General features: G+C 31.7%; 1 protein-coding gene across 1 annotated transcript; it reads right to left on the reverse strand.

The window, feature by feature from the left end:
* On the reverse strand, nt 1-9,547 carry LOC132799437 (disease resistance protein RPM1-like). Its single transcript, XM_060811263.1, has 5 exons — nt 9,335-9,547; nt 6,145-6,380; nt 5,113-5,727; nt 1,183-3,965; nt 1-255 (listed from the first exon to the last, which is right to left on the reverse strand). Exons 3-4 carry the CDS (start codon nt 5,192-5,194, stop codon nt 2,191-2,193), a joined length of 1,857 nt encoding a protein of 618 aa, XP_060667246.1. The 5' UTR covers nt 5,195-5,727; nt 6,145-6,380; nt 9,335-9,547; the 3' UTR covers nt 1-255; nt 1,183-2,190.
* Nucleotides 9,548-18,683: the final 9,136 nt, after the last annotated feature.

Consider the following 18,683-nt stretch of genomic DNA (forward strand, 5'->3'; position numbering starts at 1 on the left):
TTAGGCACTGAAAGATAGCAAATTGTTTGAAAGTAAGGTTAAACATAAGTCAATAAACATCACTTCAAACTTAAAGGGCAAGGGGAGGGCAACACTTGGAGTTGACATATATATTGGAAATTGTATTATTACTGAGCACAGCAAAACAATTAAACGAGCTTGGAGAAGTGAGACGATATCCACCAAGCAGCAAGGTAGTAGCGGTACTGCCAGGCCACTTGTACATATAGAGTTGAAAGCTCTCAATTATTTTACCTATCACAAAATCATGTCATAATTAAGCAACTAATCAGACCGAACCAGTATGGTGATCAACCGGCAGAAATTGTAACCAAATATATGCCTTGAAAATAACAATACAAGTATCTAAGAACATGTTACATATGGTCAGCAATGCCAACTTATTTGCCTCAAGGCTGCTCGAATAAATTTTTAATAAAAACAAAATTCCTAGAAACGATTAAGGGTTTAGGGCCTAATAAGAATATATATATTGTGAATAAGAATATATTGTTTGTGTAAGCTTGGGGGAGAAGAATTAATATAAAACCCAAATTCAGAACAGCCACGTTACTTATCCTTTTGCATTGTCTTCGAAAACAGAAATATACATTTTCAATTAAGGGAAATAGTAGACACATGTTCTAGTAAGGCCACTCCAACTAGCAAGAAAATATTTGCTGAAAAAAGAAAAAAGCAAGAAAATATCTTTTATTTTTATTATTTTTTTTTTTATAGAAAAATAGGGGTCCTGTCCTGTTCTAGCTATAAATTAAGGCAATACAACAATGCACAAATTTTTTTTTATTTTATTTTAATTTTTTGATATTGAATGCATAAATGAATTAAACATGAAAATGCATATATGTTTGGATCTGCATCCAAAACAGCTAGTTTGGTTGTTGGTCGCATGAATGCCCATTCAATGTTTAATTACCAGAAAACTAAATAAAATGCACAGTTTTTTTTTTTTTTTATTTTTATTTTTAATATTGAATGCATAAATGAATTAAACATGAAAACGCATGTGTTCGGATCTGCATCCAACATAACTAGTTTGATTGTCGGTCGCATATGGATGCATATTCAGTGTTTAATTACATGAAACTAAATAAAATTTCAATGGTTCTAATTTAAGTAATTTATCGTAGAATTCAAGAATTTAAATATTAGCACAATTACCTGACAAGTACGTAGGACTTAATTTATTTCTTCCAATTGACAAAATCAGAACAAACGGAAAGTTTCAAATTTTCCTCCATCGCGCGTATAAGTGATGCCAACATTAGGTACATGTTGAACGATCTCATAGTGTTGTCCTCCTTCTGGAAGCATACTATCCTCGAACTCCTCCGACATATCATAAAAGCAAAGATATTGAAGGTTTTTCAAATGTTGGATACCGGAGGGGACCTCCTTCATTTGTGGAATGGGTCCAATGTCGAGGCTTTCAAGATTCACAAGTGATCCTTCGTCTATTACCACCCTTTCCAGTCCACTCAAATACCTGAGATCGAGCGCCTTCAGTTTTGGGAACATCCCCTTCTCAAACTGCAATTCATCACCAACATATGCATCATGCTGAATACAGAGTACCAATAGGTTTCGCAGATTTTTCAAATTCTGAATCGGATCATCTTCTAATTTTGACCAAATAAAGTATATTGCTGTCAGATTTTGAAGTTCCTTGATCCATTCTGGCAACTTCATTAAACGCCCACTTAGGCAGAGACATTGGAGAAATTGAGGTGGAGAAGACATGCTTTCTAAATCGATCATATCATCTTCACTCGTTGCAGTTACTTCCAAAGATTCCAGGTGGCTCATCTTCTCAATACACCCTCCCAAAATCCTTCCATGTTCACTTCTGAGATTACGGATGCCCAACCTCCTCAACTGCGTCAACTTTCCCAGCTCTTCAATTACCTCAGCTCCCATCTCATGTACATCCAACTCACGTAACTTTTGAAGGGATTCTAAGCTCCCAAATCCTTCTTTTAGTTTTATTCCTTTCGTTCCAGCTATGCAAAAACGCATGGTAAAGTCAAGATTGTATCCTAAGAGATGTCGCAGCTTGTGAAGCCTTCTGATCTCAGTAGGTATCTCAGACACAAATGATTGCTTTAGATCCAGAGTCTCAAGATTTACCAATTTCCCTATGGACCTTGGTAGCCTCCTTACTTTGGTGTTTCAAAGACTCAAATATCTTAAATGAAATAAGTTCCCAATATCTTCATGAATTGAATCTATTGGAGCATCTTCAAAATCTAAAAGTTTTAGAAGCTTGAAATTCTTTGCCAATGTACCTGGATTAAAAATATAGTTTAGCAGTGTCTGACTCTGATCAATGTTGAAATTCAAAATAATGCGAACTTGAGAAACTTGATATGCATCTTGAAGAACATTAGTGCATGAATTGTTGACAATTGATAGGCGTCGAGTTACTATATCTCCTTTCAAAGCGGACTCATTTCGATCCACAACATGACAAAAAAAACTTGATTCCATCTTTTTGAGAGCAACGTCACGCAAGAGATCATGGATGCGACAAATTCTGATTCTTCCTTTACAGTCTACCCAGGACACTTGAACCAGATTTCTATGTATTAGTTCTGTCAAATACTCAAGTGCAACTTCTTCTAATGTTTTATCCTTTTTCTGGTTCACAAATCCTCCAGCAATCCATTGTCGAATTAACCTTGAACATCTAATGAAATAGGCCTCCGGATACATGCCAAAGTACAAGAAGCAAGATTTAAGATGGTAAGGTAGATCAAAATAACTAAGAGAAAGGATTTTTCCTATGCTTGTAAGATGAAGATTACTATCCATCTCTGAACTAAGGCTATCATGCAATTTTTGCCATTCAACTGTTGTCTTGTATTTTGTTTTGAGAAGACCAGCTATGGCTACAATAGCAAGTGGCAGCCCTTCGCATTTATCAACAATTTTACGAGACAGCTGCTCTAAATGGGGTGGACATTGTCCACCACAATCAAGCTGAAAAACCTTTTTGCAAAAAAGTTTCCAAGGGTTATCATCACGCAAATGCTGTAATTCATGGACACGAAAAGATGGTGAAATTTTGCAGAAGTTTGCAACGTCCATATTTCGTGTTGTGATCACTGCTCTACTTCCATTTTCATCATCAGGCAAAGCATATTCTATATCCCCCCAGAAATCTACTTTCCAAACATCATCGAATATCACAACATACCTTTTCTTCAGCAAGTAATCTCTTAATTTTGTAGTCAGCGTCTGCTCATCCATTTCATCAATTCCCTGAGGAGTAGGTTCTTTCTTTTCCTCGTAGAATTTCTTGATGCTGTTCTTTAATAGCTGCTTCTTCTGGCATGGCTGAGACACTGTTACCCAAGCATGGCATTCAAACTCTTTTTTGACTGAATCATAGACCTTTTTAGCAAGAGTACTCTTGCCCAAACCCCCCATCCCGACCACTGAAATCACAGTTCGTTGAGTTACTTGTTTATCTCCCAACCAATCAATCAATTTAGCCCGTGGAGATTCAATACCCACAAGTTCATCTTCCTCAAGATAAAGGGCCCGTTGTCGAGGGTTGTTCCATGAAGCAGCTGAAGTAGTTGTAGATCCTTCCTCAATGGAATCAATGCCACAACTTTCTCTTCTATCTTTGATTTGACGAACTTCTACTTTGATGTGTTGTATATGAGATGCAATCCGATGACGTACTTTTAGTGTGATGATGCAGCCAGCAAACTTATAGAGGGAGGCAATGAAGCCACCGCGGCGAGGATGTCGTGGCAAGTGAAATATGTAATCATCAATCACATCTTCTATACGAAACGAAACTTGGGTTAGCTGTTTCACCCATGCTCTAACAGCTTCTCTGACAGTGTCATCTTCAGTTTCGGCCTTCATGTCTGCACCCTTGAGGAAATATTTGATGCTCTGTAGCTCATTTTTTATGTCCAAAACTTCAGAGTGAACATGATGTGAATCCACCCGAGACAGCTCGACCAACAACCCGCTGGGGTGCTGACCCATTACAAATGAAGGTGGGGCCGATCACTAGGGCCCAAGCCAAGAAGTTCAAGGACAATCTTGCTGTCTTCATACAAGGAATAAGTCATAGTCAAGAGGGGTTGGCCATATCTAAAGAACAAAGGCCTGTTTTACTCATACAAGCAATAGAAGCCAAAACGGGGTCGGGTGACGTTTTTGGTGACAATAAAGAGGCCGGGTTGTATGAATTGGAACCCCATCTTTATGGGTTTAATTTATATGGAGGATGAGTCATAGAAACCAGCCAAAGCAGCTTCAAAGCCGACCAACAAGGAGGTTTGCGCACAAGGAGAAGGAAAGGCCGGATTTGCTGTATTCTTCGCGGGCTTTACTGTATTTTACTGTATTAGCCTTTTCTCTTACTTCCAAGCAAGGGCAACGTGAGGAACTTCACAATAAGCTTATTTGGCATCCTACAAAGCATCTTGAAGCTGATTTGGAGCTCACTTGGGTCAAAGAATTGGTCAAAGTCAATGTAGTCAAAAAAGCTAGTATTTTAGTTTCCTAATTTTATTCTACTTTTTGTTTTAGGAAACTACCATTATTTTTAGTTTCTATTTATTTATTTTCTGGACAAATAAGATTAGGAAAGTTATTATTTTATTATTTTCATTGTAAATTAATTAATTCCTAATTCAAAATAAAGGAATTAATTAATCCAAATTAGATTAGGAAAAGGAAAGTTTCGGCCAAGGTAGAATTCTTCATTGAGTGGCCGGTTTTTCCTAGGGTTTTTAGGGTTTATTTTGTTTCTTTCAAAGCCTATTTAAAGGCTTATTTTTCATTAATAATACGACTTTGAAACTTTGATTTGATTGAGAAAATACTTGTGAGATTAATTATCTCTTTGTTCTTTGAGAACACCTAAAACACCATTAGAGAATTGGTTGTTTTAGCTTGACTTACCAATAGGTTTTCCATCCCCTATTGTGGCGTCTACATTATACCAAGGTTTCTAACCACAGGTTGGTTAGGGGTTGAGGTCCATTCCATTAGAACTTGAACTTAATTAAAGATCCGGGCTAATATAATACGGGTTTAGGAGCAGGTCGTCCTAGGTTCGTATCAGAACATTTCTAAGCAACCTTACCTCTTCTCTCAGCAATGGGGTGAGGTAGTTAATAACAAAGCCCACTGCAGCCTCCGCCATTATAACCTCTCTCTTCGCCTGTCTTGTAGGAGATTTGGAAAGCTACTGCTACCTAACAGTCGATGAGAACCAGGAGTAGAATAGTAGAGATTGTAATCTCCGCAGCTTGTGCTATGAGAATTTGATGCTAATGTGAAGATTGCTGCATTTGCATTTGAAGAGGCTCATTATTTTTGGTGAAGACACATAAGAGAACCAGTCGGGCATGAAGGAAGACCAAAACTTTCCGAAGATTCAAATCTACGGGATTCCAAAACTTTCAGGACCATTTGATCATTGATGAAAATGGAATCTGCCTGAGAGATGTTGAACTCCTCATAGTAGTGTCCTCCCTCTTCCAATTAAATCTTCGGATTATATTTTTGTTCCGTGCAAATTAACAACCGTGTGCAATCCACAATGGGGAGGCTCTCTCTCGGTGATATAGGGAAGTGGCCGCAAGTGGATCTCCCCTAGCTAGTTTTCCACACTGAAATGATACTCAGTTTTGATCATTTGTTTGTTCTTCAGCTGAGTTAAGCAGCAGAAGATGACTGAGAATGAACACAATCAAGAAAAAATAAAAAAATAAGGAAACAGAGCTCATCCAGAAAATAAAATTGATTAAACTAACTTTTGCTTTTATTGAATATCACCGAAACTGTAAACTTCTCCAATGACTTTTATTTACTTTTTTATTTTTATTTTTTTCAAATATTTAGACGGGTGCAAACGCTTGACCTCATGATATCTGCGCTATGTACACACTAATGGGACAATCTCATCTAATACATATTTTTGAATTGACATCTATGATTTCATTGGAAATGCTATAATATGACAAAATAAACACATTTTAGGCAGCCAATTAAACTACCATATATTATATGAATTTTATTAATGACATTAATAATGACAAATAAAATATTTTTATAAGAAAAAAAAAAAACATTAATAAGTTAGGAACTTACCAAAGATTCAAATCTACGGGATTCCAAATCTTTTAGGAGCATTTTATCATTGATGAAAATGGAATCTACCTGAGAGATTTTGAAGACCTCATACCACTGTCCTCCCTCTTCCAATTAAATCTTCGGATTATATTTTTGTTCCATGCAAATTAACAAACGTGTGCGACCCACAATTCCCTCGGTGTTATATGGAAGTGGCCGGAAGTGGATCTTCCCCCCCTGGCTAGTTTTCCACACTGAAATGATACACAATTTTCATCATTTGTTTGTTATTTAGCCGAGTTAAGCAGAGCAGAAGATGACTTAGCACGAACAGAATCAAGAAAAGACAAATAAATAAAAATAAGGAAACAGAGCTCACCCAGAAAATAAAATTGATTAAACCAATTCATGCTTTTATTGAATATCACCAAAACTGTAAACTTCTCCAACTGACTTTTATTTACTTTTTAGTTTTTATTTTTATTTTTTTTCAAATATTTAGACGGGTGCAATGGCTTGACCTCATGGTATCTGTACTATGTATATACTGATGGGTCAATCTCATCCAATACATATTTTTGAATTGATCGTGTATTAAATAGATTTTGCCACATAAATAAATCTATGATTTCATTGGAGCTGCTATATTATGCCAAAAACAAACACATTTTTGGGCAGCCAATTAAGCTACCATATATCATATGAATTTTTATTAATGTTTGTCCTTAATAGTCACAAATAAAATCCTTTTATGAAAAAAAAAAACAATAATAAGCTATGAACTTACACTTTAATATAAAAATGGAATTTAAAGGGAAAAAATAGAAGAAAAAGATGGAAAAGAAAGGAAAAAGAAAAATGAAAATAAAAAAAAAGAAAAGGAAAAGAAAGGAAAGGAAAGGAAAAAGAAAAAGGTAAAGAAAAAGAAAAAGAAAATAAAAAAAAGAGTTAAATATTAAACACTACATGGTTTAATCATCACGAGGTTCAGTTCTTTGTACCAAGACGGTCTAGACGGTTTAGAGCCTAGATGATGTGATTCCGCCCGAGCCCGCTCCACCGATAACCCGCCGGGGTGCTGACTCGACACGGATGAAGACTAGGCCAATCACAAGAGCTCAAATTAAGAGATTTAAGGGCAACCTGGGAGTATTTATACAGAGGGTAATCAATCTCAACAGAGCTTGTCCATACTTGAAGATACAAAGCCTATTCGAAGCATCCAAGTGGTGGAAGCTGATACGGACCCGGGTGACGGTTTTGGTACATTTTTGGAGTCCGGGAAGCATGAAATGGTTCCAATGCTTTATGGGTTCAATAAATATGCCTAAGAGGTCATGGAATCAAGTTAAAGAAGCCTCAAATGCAATAAAAAAGGGCTTGTACGGACAGCATCAACAATTTGGCCGAATTTGCTGTATTGCTTGCTGGCTTTACTGTATTTTACTGTATTAGCCTTTTCTTATTTTTCCAAGCATGGGCAACGTGTGGGACTTCATATTCAGATTATTTGGCATCCTAAAAAGAATCTAGAAGCTGATTTGAAGCTCAAAGAGGTCAAAGATTGATCAAAGTCAACTTGATCAAAAAGGCTAGCATTTTTAGTTTCCTAATTTGTTTTTACTTTTTGTTTTAGGAAACTACCATTACTTTTTGGCTTTTATTTATTTATTTTCTGGAAAAATAACTTTAGAAAGGTTTTTATTTTATTCTTTCCATTGTAAATTAATTAATTCCTAATTTAATATAAAGAAATTAATTAATCAAACTTAGATTAGGAAAGGAAGTATAGTTTCAGCCAATTAGGTTTCTTTATGTGTGATGGCTGGTTTTTCTTTATTTTTAGGGTTTTATTTCGTGGCTTTGTAGCCTATTTAAAGGCTTATTTTTCAATAAGAATACAACTTTGATTTGATTGAGAAAATACTTGTGAGATTAATTATCTCTTTGTTATTTGAGAACACCTAAAACACCATTAGAGAATTGGTTGTTTTAGCTTGACTTATCAATAGGTTTTCCATCCCCTATTGTGGCGTCTTCATTATACCAAGGTTTCTAACCACAGGTTGGTTAGGGGTTGAGGTCCATTCCATTAGAACTTGAACTTAATTAAGATCCAGGCTAATATAATACGGGTTTAGGAGCAGGTCGTCCTAGGTTCGTATCACTAGAGGCTGTTGTGTTTATGCCAAATAAATAAAAGGGCCTTCAACTTATGACAACTGGGACAACCCAATTAACAATGGGCTTTTGTGATTATCGTCTGAGTATTTGCGGGTTAATTTTCTAATTTCAAATTGATACAAGGTGTTTTTCTGGTAAAAACAAATTAATATATATAGTGCTTGAACTAAAGTTTTGGTCAAAATAAAGAATTTGAATTTTAGCCCCAAAAAACAACAAAGTTGAAGAAGAGTTTCAATATAAAAATATTTCAATTTTAGTTTGGACTCAATTTTTGTACAGTACAATACCAGATCATATGTAATTTTGAGCTTCCTTTACATGGTATGTGTATTATTTTATTTTTGATGAATTTTGCATGGCATATTGATAGAATTGTTGGTACCAAATAGCAGTGATGAACAATTGATAGAATTTGGCAGGACAGCATAGCGACAATGTTTACACTTTTTCATATATAATGCTTTGGGTTTTAATCATCCAATGGTAAAAAAATAATAATAATAATAAAAAAACCAGTAAATGAAAGTGACATTTCATTATAATTATTACAAATTAACCCTGAGAATAAATTTTTATTTTTGTTTCTTTTTGTCATGCATATGATTGTTTAGATTTGGGTTTCTTATTTTATAAATCATTAATTTCACGTTTGTTTGAGCTTATCTTGTAGGAAAATATGGGAGAATGGAATCTAATTAGAATTTTTAATTAGGAAATAGGCATTTCAATAGTACAAGGCTGTTAAACTTTCAACATGTGTAGCATATTGCATTAATTGCACAGATTTACCCCCCTCTTACTTACTGTTGCAAGTCTAAACAATCCAAGGAATTCATAATTAATAATTAACCAGCAATATGTATACCACGTGCAGCCGGGAAAAGAAACAATTGCAAGTGTAAACAATCAAAGTAATTCGAAAGTACTCATTAAAGAAGCAAAACTTTCTCCAATATTTTCGGGAAAAAAAAAAAAAAACATAAAAGAAAAAACTTTCTCCAAGATCGATGAGATTGATTACCTGAGCAGTATGATCACCTCTCCAATGTTTGCGAAGATTCAAAATTAGCAAGGATACGAGAAATAGACTGGGGTTGCAAATTATTGAAATGAGAGAGTTAGGTATATTGGTCGAATAACTATATGGATTTTTATTCCGACTTTGCATACTTTGGCTTATTCTTTTCTTGTCTCCATGTTTTACTCTTTCCTAAATAGAGATGCCTTATGTCGTCTCGTGCCAGCAATCTCGCTTTATATGCTACTTTGCTTTGTTCTTTTTTCTTGGCTCATTTATTGATTCTTTCCGTGTCAGTAATGTCATGGATATGAGTTATTTACCAATTTGATGCGAGAAAAGTTACACAAAATTGATTTTTACTTAGTTTTATTTAACACTTCAAAAAATTCACTTACTTTTCATGTTTAATTTAGAGTAAGATTCAAAATATTGATACTGATAAAAACAAAAAAAATTTAAAATTTAAAAATATCTGTATAAATATTCAAAATTATCGAATATTGATAGAAACACATAACAATAACGAAAATTGATTAAAATTTTTAATGAAATTTTAGGATTAGCTTATTTAATCAATTAGTTGTTAAGTTGACTATAAAAATTGTAAAAATGTTGAAATAATTTTATATTTATTTTAGTCAATTAAACGTTAATGATCATAAATATATTATTATCAATAAAAAAAATACAAAAAAGTATGTATTTGATAAAAATATTTTTTAATTAAGATATATAAAAAAAATCACAATTATATTATATATCATAAAATATTATCTCAATACTATATAAAATTTTTGAGTGGTTGAAAATTATTAATCATTTTTTCATTTTCATTTTGAGATGTGAAATATAAAATGTAATTATTAAAAATTGTATCTCTTTGATAATTTTGTATGTAATTATTAATATGTCTATGATATGAATGTTGTATTAAATATGACTATCCTTATTGATAATTGTTATATGATATCGGTTGATTATATGCAAAATTGTTATCCTCTAATACTTAAATTTAATATGATATCCACGAATTATTACTTGATAATATTTCATAAATATTTTATTAATTTATTTAGCTACATTTGCAGAGAATATATTGTTGTAGAATATTTATCTACTTTATAAAATTTATAATATAATATTTATCATTTATTTCATACTCATATTTGTACTTTATATTTATAGAAATATTAAATTTATCATGTTAAAAAAAATAATGGATATTTAGGCAGTCAAACATCAATAATATTTATTAATTTTTTTTGGTACAAAAATTTAAAAATTAAATTTAAAAAAATTTCAACATAAATTTTGAAAAAGTTCATGGAAATTTGGAATGAAAATTATGGACTTTTTGACAAAATTATCAAGGAATTTTTAAAATGAAGAACAAAAGAGAATTTTTTAGATCATTAATTACATTTTTATCATTGCTTATGAATCTTCTATAATGAATATGAGATTTGACTTAACCAAAAAAAAAAAAAAAAACAATTTCTTTCCTTATAAAACTCATAAATAAAAAAATTCAAAATTTTAGAATCTATTTGACTCTATATATTTATAAAGAGTTAGTTAAAGTGAGGAAAAAAACTTCATTACTTCATTATACTATAAAGACGTTTTACCTAGTCTTTATATATACAAATTAGTTTTTAGTGCGTTCACACTTTCCTTTCTTCTTTGGTTGAGAAGTGTTAGCATCACAAATTAGTTTTTACGTTACTGTTTCCACAGCGCCTAATATACACAACTCGACACTTTTATTTCTCTCTGTCTGTAACTTCTCTGTATTTCTCTGGCAACTTATTTTCTCTGTAATCTTCTTTTTCCTCTGGCAATTGCAATCCTGACCCCAAAAAATAAATAAATAAATAAATAAATAAATTGCACTTTGAACGTGCCGATGAGTTTTTGCCAATGATTTTTGGAGTCCTACAGAAAGATGAAAAATAAATAAATAAATAAATAAAATAAAATAAAATAACAGTTAATGGCTACTTTTCCACCATTAGAAAGTTAAAAATATAAAATAAGATTATGACCATATATACATTATAATAAGAATATTTAATTTGTAATCAATATCAATGCGGGCTCTTTTAGTGTATAATTCACTGAAGCTTGTACATAATTGAAATTTGATGCCCTTTGGTTTTATTTGTCTATTTCGTCTTCGCCGGAAGGAAAAAGGAGATGAAGTAAAACAGAGGTTCCTTTATTTTTTTGGTCAACATTTCAGAACAGAGGTTTGAACTGCTTTTCTTAACCATTAAAAATGTGTGATAAAATGCATGTTCTTGACTCTTTTTTTTTCTTTTTCTTTTTCTTTTTGAACTTGGGTTGCCTATTCTAACCTCTTATGTAGACATTTTTTTTTTTTTTTGTTTTTTTACTCAAAAGATTCATTGACTTTGTGAGAATAATTCCAAGCATTAAATAAGAAATTCACTTATATGTAAGATGCAAGTCATGGGGCTTTATGTTGAAATGGAAAAACAAACAAATAAAAGAAAAAATACAAACAAATAACAATAACAATTGAAAACTAAGAATTGATTTCTCATGCATTAGTTTCTAAAGCTAAACAAACAAATTTAAGTAGAACTCTATTGGCAGGTCATTTATAGACTACAAAAAGAAGGAAGCAGCGACCATACTACTGGCAGAGGTAACAGAGTAAGCCAAACAGGAAAAGATACAGAAATCTGATGTTAGCTAGGCTAATTTCATCCCAATGTGCGCAAATTAATGAAAAGTTATTATATTAGTCAGTTTCTATCAATCATATTTATTTTCAAAAAAAAAAAAAAATTATTATAAGTTTTTAATTTTAATTTGAAAGATAGCAATAACAAATAATCAAAGAAGAATTATTTTCAAAAAAATAATCATGAAGAAATTCTCTATACTATATGGCACATGATCAAGCTCATTAAATATTTGATCCTATTTCGTTTGCTGTTTTTCTTTATTGAATTATGTGATGAACCTAAACACCTAATATTTTGGATGTTTCCATTGATAAGTATTAGCTGGTCCCGCAGCAGGACATGATACTTTAATTTGGGTGGTTGGATAACGACGTTACGATCGGTCATGATCTGATGACTCTGTCATTGCAATTTGTAACCACAAGGCCATGTGAATGAAAGGCTTGTAACGGGGGAGAAATACAGGCCAGTTTGGTATTCGTCGACTGTCAACATCTACTTCAGATATTTTTCCCCACTTATGGTATTGTGGTAATTTTAATACTGAATTAAAGACCCCACTCATTTAAATTTGTTTTGTAATTCAATGGTTTAGAATCGACTGCTTTGTTGAGACTTTCTACTCCATCCACCCATAGGGAAAAAATTCTACTAGTCTTGAAGTATTAAGTGAGTGGATACTTCATTTGTCGATGACAAATCAACGTTTAAAATTGCAGCATTGATGAAAATATTGAAAATTTAAAATATAAATTTTTTTATAAAATTAATAAAAAATATTAAATATCGATAAAAATTCATAAAAAATAATAAACATTTATTTTTAAAAAATAAAAATTTTTGTTGAAATTTTAGTATTAATTTATTTAAATAATTAATTATCAAATTGATTATAAAAATTATAAAAATATTAAATAGATATTATATTTTTCTTAATCAATTTAATTTATAGTAACCAGTAACAATCATAAATAAACTATTATTGATAAAAATATACAAAAAATATATATATTTGATAAAATTGTTTATTAATTAGGACAAAATAATCATTACAATTACTTGATATTTCATAAATATTATCTCAATACTCATAAAACTCTTAGGTAATTGAAAATTATTTATGTCTTTTCCGTTTTCATTTCGAGATGTGAAATGTAAAACGTATTTATTAAAAATTGTATTTCTTTAATAATTTTTCATATTATTATTAATATGTCAACTCTATTAAATATAATTGTCCTTAATGTTTAGTGTAATTTATTTTCTTATTTTTATTTGCTTAATGTAATTAATTTAAATACTATCAATACCAATTCTATATAATATTGTATTTCCATTTTATTATTTTACGTTGCTATTTTTCATTCTTATATAATCAATTATTAATTTGTAATTATGAAATTTTAATGAATTCATCTTATATAAAATATATAGCAAGTATATATCTATATATATATATATATATATATTATCAATGAATAGAGCCTATCGAAGACATAGAATTCAATTTACGCTATTTTATTTATGTCATTAAATATTTAAAAGACAATTAAAACGTAAAAAAATAAAATCACTAATCCCTTGGCAGAGACATATCGCCGAAGTCGACAAATATCGTCGGAATTGCCAAAATCTGTGAGAGTTTAGAGTTGTGGCGGAAAACGGTGGAAACACAGAGGAAAAGCCGGTTGTCGATTGTAACACCCCATCCCAAAGTACATCAGAATTTTACACGTTAACCGAGATTGACTGTTGATCGAATGGGTCAAAATTTTGACTTTTTGTTCATGATGGAATTTTGCATTGGCTAAGGCACCTTGTGGAGTACACATTGACCCAAGTCCGTAGACTAATAGCACATCGAAAACAGAGCTACATTTTGAAGGTTATGAGCAAAACAAGTTGAGGTCCAAAGTGTCCAAAGGTGCCCGAGTTGACTTTTTATTTTTGTAAAATTAAGTTTTGACTCATGCATGGTTGTAAAGTACTTATCAATACGAGTTCATAGACTAGCGGCATGCTTAATTTGGACATTTCCTTGAAAAGTTATAGACATGCAAAGGTTTCCAAATGTAATATTTTAAATATTTTTTAATTGAGTGAACAGTATATGCCACGTGTCGTGTTCTTAGCCAATCCTGTGAGTGAACAGTGTCACCCACAAGTGGCTTTTATTTTGGCCAAAACACATGTGGGCCGGGGGGGAAGAGAGAGAAAGAGGGGAGGATTGACCACCACCACCGGCCATTGCCGATTTGCCATTTTCCGGCCACCCTTTCCATACATGCACCACCCCACCTTGAGGCCCACCTGAAAACCGACCGGCCAGCAAAAGTCAAGGCCAACCGATTGCCGATGCACCCGGATCGAGGTGATTTTCGACGGCAGTGCTAAATCTTTCTCTGGTCAATTTCTCCCGAACCAAACATCTGTTTGTCTCATCGCCGGTTTCATTGAGTTACCCGTTCCCCGATTTACCTTTCCACCAAAAATCACAGCCAGTGGCCATCGGACGCGCCGCCGATATTGACAGTTTCCGGTGACTACAGTGACTCGTCGGAAAACCAATTTCTGGTGAGTTCCCAGTCGCATCATCCATCTTCTCCCACTAATTCCAACCTCCTGAACTCAAATCCGGTATCCTTTTTCCCCAATTCTTAAAAGATTGCGAAAATCAAGGGCCTAAAATCCAAGAGCTTTCCGATGAGATTTCGACCACCACAGGTCCGATCTCCGGAAGGTAAGGTTCCTTAATCCTCATGTTGTAAGCTTCGTTTTGATATATTATTTGTGAATTTTGGTTAAAGTTTGTGTTAAATCCTCTGAGTAACCGTGTATAATTTATCCGATTAAAATATTAATTTAATCGGTTTGAGTATTGTTGATATTTTAGGAGCACATGAGGATTGTAGAATCGATCCTATTGAGGATCTTGATTGAATTTCTTGTTCGAGGTGAGTGACCCATCTTCAAAATTATTTTGGGTTGATAAATTATATATATTTTGTGTTGATTATGTATTTGGGAATTATATTTCATGTGCTAAATATTTAGTAAATTTATATTTGGAATTTTAATGTCAAAATTGAATGAATTATAATTACTTGTGCATTAAGAAATATTTTGATTTCAAGAATTTTATGGATATGAGATTTTGTTAATAATTGTTAAATTTTATTGTTGGAATATTGTGTAATTAGAAATGTTTTGAGGTGAATTTTAATATATGTTTAATATTTGATGGAATTGCTATTTAATTTTACAATGCCAATTTATGATGGTTTTAATGTATGTGTTGTTGCCAAAAATATATTTGGGATTTTAAAGGAATTATGGTTTAAGGTTTTTAATAAATTATTGTTGAGTTTAATGTTGATTTTATGATGCATAATAAATGCATTTACATGATTTTTAGAATATATGAATTCCATGTGGTTTTAATATTATTTTTGACATAGTAGTTTTAATGATTTCAAGAAAAATATTTGTTTAAGTTGGTGCTTCCAAGATATATATATATATATATATATATATATGTATGCACTTAAATTATTAATTGATTGATTTTATGGTATTGGAAAAATTGTATAATTTTATCGATGGATTTATGATGAGGATTTAAGAGAATATGGATTTGAAAAATAGTATAATTCCCACGATGAATTTTGAAAAATTTGGTATTTTAATAATTAATTTAGTAATTAATTTTTAGATGCACTTATACAGTATTGGTGTTCTATATTATATATGTGGATAAGCATACAGGTTGTAATGTCTCCCATGAGTTGCTATGGGCCTGAGAGCATGCAAGTTTTATATAGTGCACATAAGCTTCCCCCCTCCATGGCCAGGATGACGGTTTAAGCAGCGGCTTTGTTGGGATACCGAAGTGACCGTATGCAAGTTTCTCTCTTTAACCTCCCGCCAGATGGTGCTCGGGACGCTGGGTATCGTAGGGCATTACTGGTATAGTGTGGTGCGTCAAGTATTTTTCAGATATAAATTTCAAATTTTAAAGTTATAAAGTCGTATGTAAATTAAATGTATTTAATTTATTTTATCACCTATTTCCAATTAGTATTTTCTAAAATGTGTTTATTCATATTTTATGTCAATTATTTTAAATCGATGTTTCTAAAATGCATCTTGCCATATTTTTATTCTATAGATTGATTTAATATTTCAAAATGAATTTTATAACATTTTGACCACTTATTTTACATGGTTGTTTGTAATTTATTAAATTACTCTTTTGACACTGTTTATATTGAATTTTCTGAATTACATATTGAATTTTACTTTTATGTTACATTCCTCTATTGCAAGTATTTTAAATTTATTTATTTGTATTTTATTTGTATTTCAATTACTTAATTACTTGATTATTTATTTCTCGATTTTGGGGTTACAATATTGAGTTTTGTGAAAATGTTTTAAAAAGGAGAACCTTTCCAACGGAGTGAAGTGTGAGGCTTTTGAGAGAAAATTATTTTGAATTATTACTATTAATTATATTTATACTTATTTAATATTGATTAAACAATTTGGTTATATTTTATTATTATTATTAATTCATCATATAATAGATGGGGTCACTCACTGAGATGGCTAGCATCTCATATTTTTGAATCCGTTCTCCTAGGTACAAGGATTGGTAGATGTTCGTTCGGAGCGAGCTTGACCTTTGTTGCTGTCGTGTTTCGACGAGTTTTCTTTCTTTCTATTTATTTCTATTTGTAATATTTCTTTCTATCCTATATTGTATAACTTTCATACTTTATCATATCCTATAATGCTCTGTATACTATATTGGATATATTTTATCAAATACTGCATTAGTTCCCTGTTTAATTTATTGAAGTGCTGATTATTGTGGAAATGAATTCTAGTAAGGTGGGAGGAATAAGGTGCTGTATATAGAAGTGTGTTTTCCGTGTAGGGAATTTGTGGTAAGTTCAATCCTTAGGGGTGGTTTTGCCAGATTTTCCATTGGAGGGTCCGATAGGGTTCTCCTTGGGATCGGGGCTTGTCTAGGATTCCAGTGAGGAATCTTGGACAGGTCCTGACATCGATGGAGATTTTGGATGAAAATATTGACCGGCTCGTAGATCTGGCTCTCAGATTTTGGATGAATCATTCCTCCATCGAAGCTTTTTTTTTTTTTTTTCCTTTAATGGTGAGATCTGGTGTTTCTTCTTCTTCTTCTTCTTTTTTTTTTTAAAAAAAAAACACTAAACATAAAAATAAAAATAAAAATTTAGATCTGGTCTTTTTTCATGTTTTACTTCTCTGGTGCACGGTCTGATTGTGAATCATAGAACCAAAGGAAAGAAAACAAATGCAGAAGCACGAACAGAGAGAAGAGAAGAGAAGAGAAGCAAACGTGATAGAGACAAGAGGAAGGATCTAGAAAAAAAAATTGATTGATTTTTTAATTTTTAAAATTTTTAAAAATAAATTAATTTGTTTCATTTAATAACTAGATTGTTTATTATACTTTTCAATAATATTGCAAAGGAAAGATTTACATTGAGTAGGATATTGAAAAACAAAAAAATAATAATAGTTGATTTTATTGATTCAGAAAGAAATTGAATTATAGGGAATCTTGTCAGAAAATTTTCAACTATGAAAATTCACATGTTAATAGTAAACTGAAAAGATAAAACAACTACGGCAAAAAATCCATGAGAGAATTGAAGGGAAGAATAAAATGTAATTTCTATTGTTATACTCGAGAAATATCGAGATATGATCATCAATTTGAAGAACTAAGGAGTTCTTTTTGCTATTGATAATATATTATGATTTATATTTAAGAATTTCTTGTATCTTAGTATTATCTGTTAAATTATTCTATTTTTCGGTGCTAAGTAACATTATAGTTTATTCATTTATAATAATTTGTAATATTATGGACTATTTTATTATTATTATATTCTAATTATTGTATTTTTATATTATTTTACTATATTAATTATTTCATATGTTAAAATTTGTATTCTAAATTAAAAGTTTACAGTTTTCATAACTTTATCGATATTTTCTATCGATATCGACATTTCCATCGACATTTCCGTAAATTCATACTCTCGACATTTCCATCGACATCGATATTTTCATCACTGGACAAAACAATGGGAAGAGCTTGGAACAGTGAGGCGATATCCACCAAGCAGCGAAGTATAGAAGCAGTACTGGGGGGCCACTAGTACATATGTAGTTGAAAGCTCTCAATTATTTTACCTATCACAAAATCATGTCATAATAAAGCAAATAATCAGAGTGAACTAGTATGGTGATCAACTGCTAGAAATTCTAACCAAATATATGCCTGGAAAAGAACAATATAAGTATCTAGGATCATGATTTTTTATTTTTTATTTTGGCTTAAAATTCTAAGATCATGTTACGTACGCTCAGCAATTTCTTGTCAACTAACACTATGCGAAACTCGCTGATTAGCGATGTAATTAAATGGGTTAAATGCAATAAACAGAGATGCATTTCACAAAGTCACCAAACGTCGAGTCGCTAAAAACATTATACCAATAGCGACGCAGAAATAAAAGTCGCCTAATATGGACTAAACAGCGATGTAGTACAACAACAAGTCGGTAAATGTAAAGAGACTT

This window comes from Ziziphus jujuba, chromosome 1 (assembly GCF_031755915.1).
Source record: "Ziziphus jujuba cultivar Dongzao chromosome 1, ASM3175591v1".
Classification (NCBI taxonomy): domain Eukaryota; kingdom Viridiplantae; phylum Streptophyta; class Magnoliopsida; order Rosales; family Rhamnaceae; genus Ziziphus; species Ziziphus jujuba.

Coding starts and splice junctions, on each gene's coding strand:
- LOC132799437 (XM_060811263.1), bottom strand. CDS start 5,194: ATGGCGGAGGCTGCAGTGGGCTTTGTTATTAACTACCTCACCCCATTG. Junction 3,966..5,112: donor AAGGTTGCTTAGAAATGTTC/TGATACGAACCT, acceptor CACATCATGTTC/ACTCTGAAGTTTTGGACATA.